Source organism: Halichoerus grypus, chromosome 11 (assembly GCF_964656455.1).
Source record: "Halichoerus grypus chromosome 11, mHalGry1.hap1.1, whole genome shotgun sequence".
NCBI classification, from domain to species: domain Eukaryota; kingdom Metazoa; phylum Chordata; class Mammalia; order Carnivora; family Phocidae; genus Halichoerus; species Halichoerus grypus.
In genome coordinates, this window is record NC_135722.1 from 46,187,593 (window position 1) to 46,204,458 (window position 16,866).

The 16,866-nt window shown below is 42.6% G+C and overlaps 1 protein-coding gene across 3 annotated transcripts in view; it reads right to left on the minus strand.

Moving 5' to 3' along the window:
- Window positions 1-333: 333 nt before the first annotated feature.
- SWAP70 (switching B cell complex subunit SWAP70) overlaps window positions 334-16,866 on the minus strand; it is a 78,206-nt gene continuing 61,673 nt past the window's right edge. For all 3 annotated transcript variants that reach the window (XM_036068779.2, XM_036068769.2, XM_078058412.1), the window contains 5 exons: window positions 8,428-8,535; window positions 6,721-6,887; window positions 3,014-3,212; window positions 1,942-2,038; window positions 334-1,608 (listed from right to left, as the gene is read on the minus strand). In XM_036068779.2, the coding sequence (XP_035924672.1) occupies window positions 1,502-1,608; window positions 1,942-2,038; window positions 3,014-3,212; window positions 6,721-6,887; window positions 8,428-8,535 (678 nt within the window). In that variant the 3' untranslated portion in view covers window positions 334-1,501. The remainder of the gene's footprint in view (window positions 1,609-1,941; window positions 2,039-3,013; window positions 3,213-6,720; window positions 6,888-8,427; window positions 8,536-16,866) is intronic.

Sequence of the window (16,866 nt, forward strand, 5' to 3'; positions counted from 1 at the left end):
GAAAGAAAAACTAAAAAGCATAAAAAGAAAATTCGGGAAAGCAGAGGTTAAGAGGATTGGGAGGTAAGAGCAACAATGAGGGAGAAATCATCTTTGTAAGTTCCCGTTTGTGAGCGCGCACATCTGCGGTGGTTTCCCACATGAGTGACTCAAACACCAAACATGAAGCCGTAGCTAACCTCGTGACAGCACTCGTTTGGGGGTCCAAGCTCCAAATTCAGTGTTTTCAGGAAGTATCCCTAAACTCAAGTCCATCTCATTATATGAAAATACACACACACATACACAAAACCTTACCCTACTGTTCTATTAAATCAGACAGTTTAAAATGCATGCCATTCTGGTATTTTTATTTTCTTACTGAGTCCATTTTACTAAAAACCAAACAAAAACAAAAACAAAAAAATCAAACATACAAAACATTTTTAATATATCTTAGAAAATTAGCAAAAAATTAAGAAAGTTCAGGATATTACATTGTACAATATTTAGGTAAGAATGTTTGAAAATTATAAATATTTGTTCCTTCTCAACACAGGACATCATAAAAATACATTTTTAAAACTTTCTTCATGTATAATTCCTATAAATGATCATATCCCTATTAATATTTAGGAAAAGGCCTGATTATGACAAGCATTCACACACTCCTGAAATTTTCTGTACAGTAACTACAAAAGTAAAAGCAAGGGGGTCGGGCAGCACGTTGACCATCGCAACCATTTTAAATATTAGAAAGAATTCCGTTAGTATCAAATTATCATTCCAAATGGGATTTACTTAGTTCATCTCTGTGCTGTGTTTGATTCCTAAGGCTCCATCTTAGCCAGAGCACCGCGGGCGAAGGTGTTTGCTTCCTTGCGCAGGTGGCCCCAGAGCCACGACTGGGGTCAGCGGCAGCGCACTGAGCAGAAAGCTCTGCACGACCGCACCCGCGGACCGCCACCCGCAAGCCACGAGCGGGGGCAAGGGCCACACGCCGCCAGGGACGGCTGTGCGGGGGAAGGCGTCGCAAGCGTCCCTCCCTGGCCACCGGCACGCCCAGGCCAGCAGACCCGCGGTCTAGTTCAGAAGCCTGCGCTCCGAGAAGGGCACATGCTGCCTGCGTCAGGCAAGGAAGGAGCGCCGTCCCCGGGCCGCCGACCCGTCCCTCCCGCGCCCCCCACACGCGGCAGCTGACGGCACCCCCCCGCACGGCGTGTGCGCGGCCTGCTTCCCACAAGGCCCTGAGGGAGCTAAAGGGAATTTTCAGAAGCTGAAGTTTTCAAAGAGTAAATAAAGAGCTTGATAGTGTCGACTTTTTTTTCTTTTCAGGTAAGCCCTTATTTTCAGGCAGAGAAATAAGAAGGCTTCCTCAGTACGTTGACCTGCTAGGAGGCACGGAAGGAGGAAGGTTAGAAGTAGCAAAGCCAGTTCCTGTGTCTTTAGCATCGAGCTTTCCAGACGCACGCCGCCGCCACGCACCAACGGGCCCCTGCCGCCCGTCACTCCCTTCACTCCCTCACTCGGTGCTCTTCTTCCCCTTCCAGCTCTTCTCTCTCTCTTCCAGTTCTGCCTGGGTGAAAGCCGCGGGGCCCCAGTTCGTGATCAGGTGAGGGTTTTTGGAACCTAAGGGACAAACACACATTAAATACAGGAAGTACCATATCCTTCGGTTAACATAAGCTTTTCCCCACAGATAAAACAGTAACTTTCTCCTTTATTTCTCCTCTGAGGAATATCCGTCAATGTCACACCAGCCAAAACAACCGGAAGGCTTATGCAAAGGGAATTAAGGGCACCTTCTTACCTATTACAGAGCGAGTTATTCAAGAGAAACTGACCCTAAACAGCTTGGTTTCTATATATTTGGGCTAACGAAGATTTTTAGCACAATTCAAACACACAAATAAAACAAAAATAAGTTGGAAAAATATCTGATTACTTCAAGGAGCGTGTTACCTGGCTCTATCAATCGAATTAATCCTTCATGCTGGGCCACTTTGTCCTTCCAGCTCTTGGTCTTACTAGTTGCCATCTCCAGCTTCTTCTTAACTCCCTGGAACAAAAGCAGATTATACTATGCAAACACAATGGGAGTTTAAGAGCCAAATAGAAATGATTGGGTGCTTACTCTATGCTTGTGGGTTATCCCAAGAAATCCTCCCAGCCACCCCCGTTTTACAGATGTGGAAACCAGATGCAGAGAGCTTGAGTAACCTGCCCGAGGTCAGCCAGAGGACCAACTTGCACTGCTCCGCACGAATGTGTGAGATCCTTGTGCGCATCACGGCGCATCACCCCTTGGCTCCAAATGCGCCCCCCCCACCCACCCGGCGTGTGACTGCGGGTAACTCTCCTCGCCAACTGGCACCACTTAAGCTTCGTCAGTAAAGGGCACTGAAGGGACACTGGAGGAAGGGGCTTTGCTTCCAGGTCCCACTGGACCTTGCTCAGTGGCGGAGAACCTGCCGCTCTTCTCAGCAGCTCCTGCGGCGGGGGGGGGGGGGGGGGGCCCAGGTGCTCACCCCAGTGCCCAGAGGACAGCCTCCCAGTCACAGCTCTTCTGCCGTCCAGGGGGCCAAGGCCATGCCCTCTCCAAGGAGGTCGGGATCACAGCCATGGGCAGAAGGGGCAAGGGGCAAGGGGGGCCCTCTCCCAGCTGTGTTCCCTCTCTGCGAGCCCTGCCTCAGTCTCCGAGGCACGGGCTGCTTCCTGCCCCGGCCGTTGCTGCAGCCTAAGAGTCTTCTTAACTGCGTAGCGGGTAATCCCCTCGTTATGGCTCACAACTGGCCCTGTTCCAGTTACTGTGCCTCTGGACTGGACTCAACCTGGTCACACCTCAGCACCTGTACAAACTACCACTTCTTACGGCGACGCCACCTTCTTACTAGCGCTTCTTACAGCTAAGCAAATACCATTAGTTCTAAATGTTTCAGTTTTTACTTTAAGTCCAGTCAGTTAACAGAGGGTGTTATACGAGGGGCTTGTTTTTGAAGCTTGCCCGCCGCGCGTGCAGGCGCCGTGGGGTCACCTCGTACTGCTCCAGCGCCTGTTCCCGCTCGCGCCCCAGCCGCTCCAGCTGCGCCAGGGCCTCCTGAAGGGCCCGTTCCTTCGCGCCGCGCTCGCTCTCCAGCCCCTGCTTCTCCGCCTCGGTCGCCTGAATGGCCTGCTGCTGCTCCAGGTGCCACTTCTCCAGGTCAGCCCTCTTGGAAGACTCTTCCTCTAGCAACCTGCGACACAGGCAGCTCAGGATCAAACCTGCCTGGGCTCCCCACCGCGGCAGAGGCGGGGGCCCCTGAGGTCATCTCACCCACCCCCCTCATTTCGCAAGGAAGAAACGAGGAGCCACAGAGGCCCATATTCACGAAGCTGGTAAGGCAACCCACGTGTCCTGTCCTGCTCCTCTCTGTTGCACCCTTTGTTGAAAACAAATTAAAATAAAAACAACATTTATGAGAGGTTTAACATGCACACAAACTAACTGTATTTAGCCAAGAGCTAAACATATTTCCCCAATCAATCCTCACAATAAACTTAAGTGCTATCAACATTCATAGTTCAACAATGAAGAAAGTGACGCACAAAAGCTAAGTGACCCGTACCAGGTCATTCACCTGGCAGGTGGGAGGGCCAAGTTTGGAAATTTGCCTGGTTGCTAGGACATTAAAACATTTTTCATCTAGTACAAACCTATTACCAAGGACAAAGCTAACAAACTAATGAAGGTGAGGGAAGACAGCATGGTACTGGCACAAAAACAGACATACGACCAATGGAACAGGATAGAGAACCCAGATATGGACCCTCAACTCTATGGTCAAATAATCTTTGACAAAGCAGGAAAAAACATGCAATGGAAAAAAGACAGTCTCTTCAATAAATGGTGCTGGGAAAATTGGACAGCCACATGCAGAAGAATGAAACTCGACCATTCTCTAACACCATTCACAAAGATAAACTCAAAGTGGATGAAAGACCTCAATGTGAGACAGGAATCCATCCAAATCCTAGAGGAGAACATAGGCAGTAACCTCTTTGACATCAGCCACAGCAACTTCTTTCAAGACACATCTCCAAAAGCTAGTGAAACAAAAGCAAAAATGAACTTTCGGGACTTCATCAAGATAAAAAGCTTCTGCACAGCAAAGGGAACAGTCAACAAAACAAAGAGGCAACCCACAGAATGGGAGATGATATTTGCAAATGACACTACAGATAAAGGGCTGGTATCCAAGATCTATAAAGAACTTCTCAAACTCAACACCCAAAAAACAAATAATCCAGTCAAAAAGCGGGCAGAAGATATGAAAAGATACTTCTCTGAAGAAGACACAAATGGCTAACAGACACATGAAAAAATGTTCATCATCATTAGCCATCAGGGAAATCCAAATCAAAACCACACTGAGATACCACCTTACACCAGTTAGAATGGCAAAAATTGACAGGGAAAGAAACAACAAATGTTGGAGAGGTTGTGGAGAAAGGGGAACCCTCTTACACTGTTGGTGGGAATGCAAGTTGGTACAGTCACTTTGGAAAACAGTGTGGAGGTTCCTCAAAAATTTAAAAACAGAGCTACCCTATGGACCCAGCAATTGCACTCCTGGGTATTTACCCCAAAGACACAGATGTAGTGAAAAGAAGGGCCAGATGCACCCCAATGTTCATAGCAGCAATGTCCACAATAGCCAAACTGTGGAAAGAGCTGAGATGCCCTTCAACAGACGAATGGATAAAGAAAATGTGGTCCATATATACAATGGAATATTACTCAGCCATCAGAAAGGATGAATACCCAACTTTTACATCAACATGGATGGGACTGGAGGAGATTATGCTAAGTGAAATAAATCAAGCAGAGAAAGTCAATTATCATATGGTTTCACTTATTTGTGGAACATAAGGAATAACATGGAGGACATTAGGAGAAGGAAGGGAAAAATGAAGAGCGGGAAATAGGAGGGAGAGATGAACCATGAGAGACTATGGACTCTGAGAAAGAAACAGGGTTCTAGAGGGGAGGGGGGAGGGGGGATTGGTTAGCCCGGTGATGGGTATTAAGGAGGGCACGTACTGCATGGAGCATTGGGTGTTATATGAAAACAATGGATCGTGGATCACCACATCAAAAACCAATGATGTATTGTATGGTGACTAACGTAACATAATAAAATTAAAATAAATAAATAAATAAATAAATAAATAAATAAATAAATAAAAGAAGGTGAGGGAAGAAGGAGCCAACAGAAGGCAGAATAAACCAGATACCACTTATTGAACAATTACTACATGTTAGATCCTTGATTTCATGACTGCTAAGCCCCCATCAATTCTGCAAGGTATTATCCCTCCAGATGAAGCAATAAAAACCAGGGTGTTTATAAGTATGTTGCACAGGCAGTAGTGGATTTTCACCAAGGTTTGTGTGACTCCAAAAAGTCATCTTGGAGTAACAGGCTACCTATCTAAGAATATCCAGGTACGGAGGCATTTAAATAAACTCACGTACAGCCCAAACCTGTAACCAAAATACAGACAATGCAGTTAGATGCCGGCCCGGGGCCCGACACAACCCCAGGCCCGACCACCAGCACGCTCTTCCAAAGCCAGCGACAGAAGGACTAAAGCAAGCAACGGACCAGACGGCCTCATGTCACCACCCGCAGCCGCCCCCACTACGAGAACTCCCTCTACGACACCCTGCAGGGTGGTTATCCGACTGTTCCCAAACCCTCTGGGGCATGGGCCGCCCACTGCTTCACAGATCAGCTGAGTTTATTTATGGGCAGCCTCATCTGTAGAAAGTTCTTCCTCAACTAGGAAGAGCTCTCCCACCCACTACCCCTCGTTCTACACAGGACCATCCACTCCCTCCTTAGATGTCTCCTGGAGTATGAGAACCACAGCTGAACACAACACTGCAAATGTGCTGTGACCAGTGTTTATCCACTCACTCCGTGTGTATATACGATGCACCCTCCGTGTGCTTTTCTAGGCACTGGTGATAACAACACTGAACGAGACTGGAAAGGTCTGTTTCCTCATCCTAGTGGTAAGAGTATGGAAGGGGAATGGACATTTGCGGTGTTCAGGCTGCCCGGTCTGAATCCCCTTCATGTGTCCAAGGAATCTGCCACAGTAGGTGTCTGCATGGGAAGCAGGGCCCATCTCCCACTACATAAGCCACAGGCCGGACCCCTGCCCTCCTGCCCTTTGGCGGCCAGGGCACAGTGGGAGCCTGAACTGGGCTTGGCTAAGCAGGTGCACAAGGAAGCAACTAGCTCTGAAACTCTGACTCTGAAGCAACCAACACAAAGGAGCAGAGACAGTGGAGAATTATCTTGCTGGGGGTGGCAACATCCAGTGCTGAGTGACAGCAGAAGCCATGGTGACTACCAACACATGGTGCCAATGCTGACCTCCGTGGCATCCTCAGGGGACTCGCCCCACAGCCTGGTCTGTGCTGTGGCTGGGCCGCTCAGCCTTGGTTCACGCCTGTGTTCACACCTGGCCACCTGCCTGCTCTCACATAGATGGAAGGCCTGTCTAGAGCCCCAGAAGCCAGCGTCCTCCAGGGCCCTAGATTGAGAATAAACAAGTTGGCCAGCCAAGCCTCCAGGGTCTCTCCAATCTGGCAGACACTCGTCCCTCTTCACCAGAACATTAGTCATTCCTAGAAACGACATTTGCCCAAGCTAAGCACATAAAGGCAAGGGACACAAACGCATTTGGCACCTGGCCTGAAGCTTCCGCACGGTCTCCTCATCTTGCCGGGCCTGTCTCTCATCCTCAAGGGCCTCCTGCAGTTTTAGGTACATGTCTTCCAGCTCCCGGACTCGCTGCAAATACTGCTCCAGTTCAGAGGACTTCTGGGCAACCTGTTCTTCCACCTGCTGTCTGATCTGATGGTGTAAAAGGGTCACGTTAAACTCCAGCTGACGTTCACCCTCAGGGAAAGTCTCCCACTGCTCCTCCATCCTGAACGATGGCCGCAGCCCAGCAGGGTGGGCAGGGCCCCATCCCGCGCTCCCAGAACTGAGGTTGGAGGAAGGAGAGCACCACACCCAGAGTCCACGGACACAGACTACAACCCTCATGCTGTATTCCTGCCCTGGGAGCACTCCATCCCTTCCACTCCACACTTTAAGATTTAAGTCAAGAAAATACTGTTTCCCTGAATAATTTCTCTTTAAATTCCTTTCTATTATAAAGCCACAACCTCTTTACCCACAGTCTTCTCTAAAAGGAATGAACCTCTGTCCAGTCAGAACAGCCAGGGGGTTAAAACAAAGGGGAAAGGGATGACGGACCGGCAGCCAGCGACGACTCCTCTTACCTGGCTGCCTCCTCACCCCTCTTCTCCCTTCCTGGGGCATATCCAGCCCTGGGGGGCCTCAAGCACCCAAGTTAGCACCCTAACAAGTATATGGGTTCTTCTTTCTGTATTAAACAGTTTTGAATCTCTGCCTTAAAAACTGAAAGACAAGGACATCTAAATGTAATAGCACACACATTAGCATATGTGTCTGCGGTTTATAAAATATTCTCACTGCTCACTTCATCCTTGTAAGAGTCATGAGAGATCACATGACAACGCCTCCAATGTAAAGAGAAAACTCATGCTCAAAAGCAGGAGCAAAGAGGAAAGAACCCAGATCTCCTGGCTGTGAGTGCAGCGCTCCTTCCCCCCACATCTGCCTGCCTGTGTTCTTTTCTCTCCTAACATGAAGTTGTCTGTTTTGACCCCAGCAACCAAAAGTTACTAAAAAATGTCACGAGCATTTATTTAATAGGCACTGGGCTCAGTAGTCTGCCGCAATTACAGCTCCGCATAAGACCTGTGTTCCAATGAACTAGCTAACCACCTACAGCAACCTGGCTCTTGGGGGTCTTGGGGGATGGGAACCTCTAAGATGAATTAGAGCTGCTAAGAGGAGCAGACCAGAATTCATATGTTCTCATGACTTCAGAACCTCCCACTTTGCTCATTACAGAAGAGAAATGTCATGGAACCCATGCTTACTTTTTCCATAGCTATTTATTTTCCAAGCCAGGACTCTTTGAGAAGGAAAAGGAATGCTGTTAATAATTATAACAGGATGGCAAGGACTATCCCAGCAAACCAAGACATACAGTCACCCTAACCACAGTACTTATCACCCCATTCCATGAATTTCTATTCAGGGGTCCTGAAAGCAAGGTTTATGTCTTTTACCTTTATATCCTTGGCATAGTACCTCGCACAGAGAAGGTGCTCAATAAAGCCATACTGAATGAAGAAACACAGAACTTCCCTGAGCCCACTGCAAGTCAGAAGCATAGCCCAGCTGACAAGATGGCCTCACTCCAGCCTCCCAGGCCTTGGCCCCTTCCCCTTCAGCCAGACTGGCTCTGTGAGCGAATGCAGCAGCGTTCCCAGGTTCCCAGCTGTGCAGCACTCACAAGCTTCTCTCGCTCCAACTCTGTGCTGAACCTGGCCTGTAGTTCCACTTGAGTCTGAAGACGTTTCTTTTCTTCTTCTGCTGCGCGAGACGCTGCTTCTTCCAGTTTCTACCCAATCAAAACCCCACCCATAGAAAAGCAGTAAATATTAGAGTGGATATCATCTCACACATTATTCCTTAAAACTTTTACCAGAGCTTGACTTATCAGAGGTGGCAATGAGGAACTCCATGGACCCATTCCCCCAGCAAAACACCCATAACTGGTGAAAATAATTTCCAAAAAAACCCCAAAACAACCATTTAAAGTCTCTGGAAATTATCCTAAGAGCATACAGCAAATAGAGAACATTTATCCAAGAAAAATCTACCCAATCTTCGTAAGAACAGTGAGTCTACGGCATCTGAGCCATAGTGTGCCCTCCTTCCCCCCGCCCCCCAGTGTCAGTAAGAACAAAGTTCTACTCCTGGTAATGAAACCAAGAACACAGGGCTCCCTCTTTCCTCAGCTCATAGTCTAGCCACAGTACGCCCCCAGGAAGGACAGCCGCTAGCATTCTCATTCTTCCCAGCTCCTTGCTGCAGAAACTCTATTCCAAGCAAGAGTGACTGAGAGGTCTGAGACTCTTTCCTCCACCCTGCACCCACTCAGAGTGGAAGTTCTACCTCAGGGATGACAGGCTGCGATTAGTAGACACGATCACCCTCGCCCCAATCACCTGTACAGCAGAGGTTCCACACCAGGAGAGGCAAGACTGTAAGACCAGAGGCTACCACCTCCACCTCGTGCTAGGCTCACAGAGCAGGAGTATCCCACCAAGGGAAGTAGACCACTTGTTTCTGCCACCAGCTCCAGAGCCCTGGCACAGAGGTTTGCCCAGGCAGACAGGCAAGATCTGAAGTTCTCCCCAAAAGAAATGATGTCATTTAAAACACAGGGTGAGGAAGTTCAAACTTAATGATGCTCTTGAAAACAATGGAGATTTTAAGGAATTAAGAGGCAGCTCATTGTTCCATGAGACCAACAAACTAAACCACAGACCAGCCAGAAATTTGACAGAGAGAAACACAGACAGCAAAGCCCTCATGTACTAGGAACAAGTCTCAAAGACTACATGTGGGCTTGAATTTAAATAATATCAGACTGAGGAGCAATTTAGGCCCCATGCCATTGTTGAAAACCATAGAGCTCTAACAGCTGGATAGGATACCAACAGAAGTAGACAGCTTAACAGGGAGATCAGAAACAGACACACACAAAGAGAACCCTGCTAACATCATGGTCACGCCAGGGTACTGTGTGCATGTCCAAGGCTGTGCCTCCGAAGAAGACAGTCAGAAGCTTTACAGTGTGAAGAAAACAGACTTCACTGAAATAGCCCAGCCAAGTCACTGAACAAATGAACAAGCAAACAACAACAAGCCCTCAGGGGAGGGAAGAAATCCATATCCAGAGTTACTACAATATATTGTCTAAAATGTCCAGTTTTCCAAATGGAAAGATATTTCATGCTCATGGGTTGGAAGAACAAACATTGTTAAAATGTCCATACCACCCAAAGCAATCTACAGATTTAATGTAATCTCTATCAAAATATCAACAGCATTTTTCACAGAACTAGAACAAATAATCCTAACATTTGTATGGAACCACAAAAGACCCCAAAGAGCCAAAGCAATTTTGAAAAGGAAGAACAAAACTGGAGGTATTACAATTCCAGATTTCAAGATATACCATACAAAGCTGTAGTAATCAAATCAGTATGGTACTGGCACAAAAACAGACACATAGATCAATGGAACAGAATAGAAAACCCAGAAATAAACACACAAACCCACAATTATATGGTCAAGTAGTCTACGACAAAGGAGGCAGGAATATGTAATGGGAAAAAGAGAATCTCTTCAACAAATGGTGTTGGGAAAACTGGACAGCTACATGCAAAAGAATGAAACTAGACCACTTTCTTACACCATAGACAAAAATAAATTCAAAATGGATGAAAGACCTAAATGTGAGACCTGAAACCATAAAAATCCTAGAAGAGAGCACAGATAGTAATTTCTCTGACATCAGCTGTAGCAGCATTTTTCTAGATATGTCTCCTGAGGCAAGGAAGACAAAAGCAAAAATAAACTATTGGACTACATCAAAATAAAAAGCTTCTGCACAGCAAAGGAAACAATCCACAAAACTAAAAGGCAGCCTACTGAATGGGATAAAATATTTGCAAATGATAAATCTGATAAGGGGTTAGTATCTAAAATATATAAAAACTGGTAGAACTCAACACTAAAAAAAATAATAATCAATTAAAAAATGGGCAGAAGGGGATGCCTGGGTGGCTCAGTCAGTTAAGTGTCCGACTCGATCTCAGCTTGATCTCAGAATTTCAGAAGAGGAAAGAGACAAAGGAATAGAAAAAGTGTTTAAAGAAATAATGGCCGAAAACTTTCCCAATCTGATGGAAAACATTAATCTATACATCCAAGAATTCAACAAACTCTAGGATAACCCAAAGAGATACACACCCACACACATCATAATAAAACTGTAGAAAGACAAAGACAAAAAGAAAATCCTGAAAGCAACAGAAGAAAAATGACTGATCACACACAAGAAAACACCAGTAAGACTGACAGCTGACTTCTCGACAGAAACATGACTAGTTCTGGGCAAAGTATTGAAAATAGAAGGGAAGTGTGACACTTCTAGCTGGAATACTTAATTGCCAAACCACTGAACACTTAGTCCTCTGGTACAGCGAATAGCAAGATTTGAAATAGCAGCTGTTGCATCAGCCTGGATTTCATAATTACAGGTGTATATACTCTGCTCCAGCAATCCCACTTCTGAGAATTAATTCTATAGCTAAATTAGAATGTGTATAAAATGACACAGGTCCAAAATAGTTCCCTGCAGTATTGCCTATTTAATCAAAAGATTAAAAACAAACCAAATGTTCATCAAGAGGGGACTGGCATTGTTTTTCTTTTTTTTTTTTTAAGATTTTTATTTATTTATTTAGTTATTTAGTTATTTAGTTATTTGAGAGAGAGAGAGAGCCAGCGAGAGAGACAACACAAGCAGGGGCAGAGGGAGAAGCAGGCTCCCCACTGAACAGGGAGCCTGATGCAGGTCTCAATCCCAGGACCCTGGGATCATGACCTGAGCTGAAGGCAGACGCTTAACTGAGTAAGCCTCCCAGGTGCCCCTGGAATTGTTCTCTTAATTTCTCTTTCTGATAGTCCATTATTAGTGTATAGAAACAACAGATTTTTGTGTATTGTTCTTTTATCCTGTAATTTTATTGAATTTATTAGTTCTAACAGTTTTCTCTCTATATAATATCATGTCATCTGCAAATAGTGACAATTTTACTTCTTACCTTCCGATTTGGATGTCTTTTCTTCCTTTTTCTTGTCTAATTGCTCTGGCTAGGACTTCAAACACTATGTTGAATAAAAGTGATGAGACTAGGCATCTTTGTCTTATTCCTGATCTTAGAGAAAAAGCTTTCAATTTTCCACCACTGAGTATGTTAGCTAGGGGCTTTGCATGGCATTTACTATGGTGAGATCCAGTCTCTCCATACCTGCTTTGTTGAGAGTTTTTAAATCAAAGTCAAATTTTGTCAAACGTTTTTCTGCAACTATTGAGATGATCATTTAATTCTTATCCTTCATTTTTATAATGTGGTTGTATCATACTGATTTGTAGATAAACACAATTTAAAAATGTGAAATATGATATCAAAAGCATAAAATGTTGGGGAGGGGAAAATACAAATGTTGAGCTTTAAAATGGGATCAAACTTAAGTTATCAACTTAAAATTGTGTTACATGTATAAGTTGTGTAAGCTTCATGGTAATCACAAAGCAAAAAACTATTTTAAATATGCGAAAGAGAAAGAAATATAAGCATAGCACTAAAGAAAGTCATCAAACCATAAAGGAGGAAAGAGAAGAAGAAAGGAACAGAAGAAATACAAAAACAGCCAGAAAACAATTAACAAAATGGCAACAAGTACATACCAATATTAACTTTAAATGTAAATGGACTAAACTCTCCAATCAAAAGACAGAGTAGCTGAATAGATTTTTTTTTTTTAAAAAAAGGCCCCAATCCACTGAATTGTATACTTTAAAATGGTAATTTTATGCTATATGAATTACATCTCAATAAAATTTTACTTAAAATTAATTCTCATTATTTAAAAAAAAAAAAAAAGACCTGTCTATATGCTGCCTACAAGAGACTCAGTTAAATGTAAGGACACACACAGACTGAAAGTGAAGGAATGGAAAAAGATATTCAATGCAAATGGAAATCAAAGAAAGCTAGAATACCTATACTTATATCAAACAGACTTTAAAACAAAGCCTGTAATAAGAGGCAAAGATGGGTGTTTTATAATGATAAAGGGGTCAATCCAACAAGAAGATATAGCATTTATAACATTTAAACATCAGCACAGGAGCATCTAAATATATAAAGCAATTAACAGACCTACAAGGAGAAATATTCAGCAATACAATAATAGTAGGGGACTTTAATAGCCCACTTACATCAATGGATATATCATCCAGACAGAAAATCAATAAGGAAACATGGTCCTTAAACAACACATTAGACCAGATGGGCTTAATGATATATATAAAACGTTCCATACAAAAGCAACAGAATACATATTCTTCTCAAGTACACATGGAACATTTTCCAGGAAGATCACATGTTGGGCCACAAAACAAGTCTTAATAAATTTGAGGACTGAAATCGTATCAAGCATCTTTTCAACCACAATCATATGAAACTAGCAACTCCACAAAGAAAACCAGAAAATTCACAATTTGTGGAGATTAAACAACATACTGCTGAACAACCAATGGGTCAAAAGAGAAACAGAAAATACTTTGAGACAAACAAAAGTGGAAATATAATGTACCAAAATTTGCAGGATGCAGCAAAAGCAGTTCTAAGACTGAAGTTCTTAGCTATAAATGCCTACCTCAAGAAACAAAAGTCTCAGGGGCACCTGGGTGGCACAGTCAGTTAAGCATCCAACTCTTGTTTTTGGCTCAGGTCACGATCTCAGGGTCATGGCATCAAGCCCTGCATCAGGCTCTGCGCTCAGCACAGAGTCTGCTTGGGATTCTCGTTCCGCTCTCCCTACCCCCCTGCTCAGACTCGCTCTCTCTCAAATAAATAAGTAAATCTTTAAAAAAAAAAAAGGAAAGAAAGAAATTAAGAAAGAAACAAAAGTCTCAAATGACCTAACTTTACACTCAAGGAACCAGAAAAAGAAAAAAATGAAGCCCAAAGTTAGTAGAAGGAAGGAAGTAACAAAGATTGGAGAAGTAAATAAAAGAGACCAAAAGACAAGAGAAGATCAATGAAACTAAACTCGTTCTTAGAAAAGATAAATTGACAAGCCTTTAGTTAGACTCACCAAAGAAAAAAGAGGACTCAAATAATAAATGAAAGAGATGTTACAAAGGATACTACAAAAATACAAAGGATCATAAGAGACTATTATGAACAATTATACACCAACAAATCAGACAACCTAGAAGAAATTTATAGATTCCTAAAAACATAAAACCACTTTGATTACTAGGAGATTCAATCAGTAATCAAAAACCTCCCAACAAACAAAAGTCCAGGACCAGACAGCTTCACTAGTGAATTCTACCACACATTCAAAGAAGAATATCTGTTCTTCTCAAACTTTTCCAAAAAAAAAAACAAAAACAAAAACAGAAGAGGAGGGAATTCCTCCAAACTCATGAGGCCAGTGTTACCCTTATACCAAAACCAGACACAAGAAAAGAAAAATTAGGGGCTAGTATCCCTGATGAACATAGATGCAAAAATCCTCAATAAAATATTAGCAAACCAAATTCAACTATACATTAAAAGGATCATACACCATGATCAAGTGGGATTTATTCTTTTATATAATTTAAATTTTTGAACCATATGATTATATTACCTATACAAAAGATTAGATTTTTTTTTAAAGAAACCAAAGTAGAAATAAAAGTTATTTGGGAGAGGAGGGGGATGAATAGGTAGAGCACAGAGGACTTTTAAGGAAGTGAAAATAAGCCTGAATGATACTGTAATGGTAAATACATGTCATTATACATTTGTCCAAACCCATAGAATGCAAAACACCAAGCATGAACCTTAAGGTAAACTATGGACTTTGGGTGCTATGAGTGTCGTGTAGATTCATCAATTTTAACAAGTGTACCACTCTGGAAGGGGATGCTGATACCAAGAGAGACTGCGTGTGTTGACACTGAGTTATATGGGAAATCTCCGTATCTTCCTTTCAATTTTATTGTGAACCTAAAAGTGCTCTACAAAAATAAAGTCTTTTTTCAAAAAAAAATATGTGGGTAATCCCTTTAAAGATATGTATTTTTACAAAAACCACATGATTTCTTGTTCCTTCTTCCAAATTAAATGAGGCCAATCAAGTCTTACAAAACCCACAAATGTTATAGAATTCCAGGTGATTAAAAGCTTCATCTAAGCAGTTTTTTTCTAAATATGCTTTAATGAAAAATTGGGATGAATTTTATTTCTTAACAAGAAAAAGAAAAATAAAGATTTTTAAGGGATCTATAATAATTTCTCAACACTTGTCAAATCCCAAATCAGTTGCTTAAATATTCTGTAAAACTAGGTAGGAGGAAAGCTGTCTAGTTCGGCCTAGGCCTTGTCGGCTCTGGGCATACATTCACACAAAGCAGAACAGGCCATCTACATGCTCATGGGAGGCAGAGTTTAAAAGAGTCTAAAGGTTCAAAAAGATGCCAGATAGATGAATCTCAAATGCATGATGCTAAGTCAAAGAACCCAGTCTTGAAAACTTATATACTGTGCAATTCCATTTATATGACAATTTGGAAAAGGCAAAAATATAGGAACAGAGAATAGATCAGTGGTTGCTGGGGGTTAGGGATTAGTGGACAATCTGAGTACAGAGGGCAGTGTGAGGAAATTCTTTGGAGCATTAGAATTGTTCTGCATTCTGTCTGTGCTAATTACAAGAATCTAGATACATGTAAAAACTCATACAACCATACATAAACCATGAATCTTACTGTTTGTAAACTACTAAAAAATTAAAACAAAAGAAAAAAGGACACCAGAACTTTCAAGTATTGGCAATACTCTATCCTAACTTGGGTAGTAGTTTCAGGAGTATTCACTTTATGATGCTTTGTATACACTCTTTCATACTCTCTTCTGTAGGACCTCTTGCATAATTTTTAAAAATTATGAAAGAAGGACAACAAGCCCAGATTCCCACCCCATTCTTAAAACACCCACTACTGCCATGTGTACAGTGGATGAAGGAAGCAGTGATCACATACCACAGGTGCTCATCCTAGCCTATTAAGGGAGTTTTTAAAGAAAATGTATTACAGCAGAAAGGCAAGATGCAAGAGTGATTCAGGAGGAAGAGCAACAAGACCTGAGGAGCTGCTTTTAGAAAGTAGGTATACACTCTGGAAAACAGTATGGAGGTTCCTCAAAAAGTTAAAAGCAGAACTACCCTCCAGCAATTGCACTCCTAGGTATTTATCCAAAGGATACAAACAGTGATTTGAAGGGGCACACGCACCCCAATGTTTATAGCAGCAATGTCCACAATAGCCAAAATACGGAAAGAGCCCACTGACAGATGAATGGATAAAGATGTGGTATATATATATACTCAGCCATTAAAAAGAATGAAATCTTGACATCTGCAACGACATGGATGGAACTGGAGGGTATTATGCTAAGCAAAATAGGTCAGAGAAAGACAAACACCATATGATTTCACTCATAGGTGGAATTTAAGAAAGAAAATAGATAAACATAGAGGAAGGGAAGGAAAAATAAAATAAGATGAAAACAGAGAGGGAGGCAAATCATGAGACTCTTAACCACAGGAAACAAACAGGGTTGCTGGAGAGGAGGTGAGTGGGGGGATGTGGTTATTGGGTGATGGGCATTAAGGAGGTCATATGATATAATGAGCACTGGGTATTATATGCAACTGAGGAATCACTAATAATATACTAATAATAACTGAAACTAATAATATACTGAAACTAATAATATACTGTATGTTAATAACATATAGAAACTAATAATATACTGTATGTTAACTAATAATATACTGAAACTAATAATATACTGTATGTTAACTAAATTGAATTTAAATAAAAAATTTTAAAAAAAAGAAAAGAAAGTAGTATGCTGGATAGGAAAAACTGTTTCTAATATCGTATGCCCACATAATTCCTAAGGTTATAAAAGTATTAGAAAATTCTTTGAGTCTACTCAGAGGATGTCAGCACAAAGTGTGACATTTCCATGGACTGCAAAGGGAGAACCCCACCAGGAATGTGGGGGCTTATACTGTGAGCACCTCC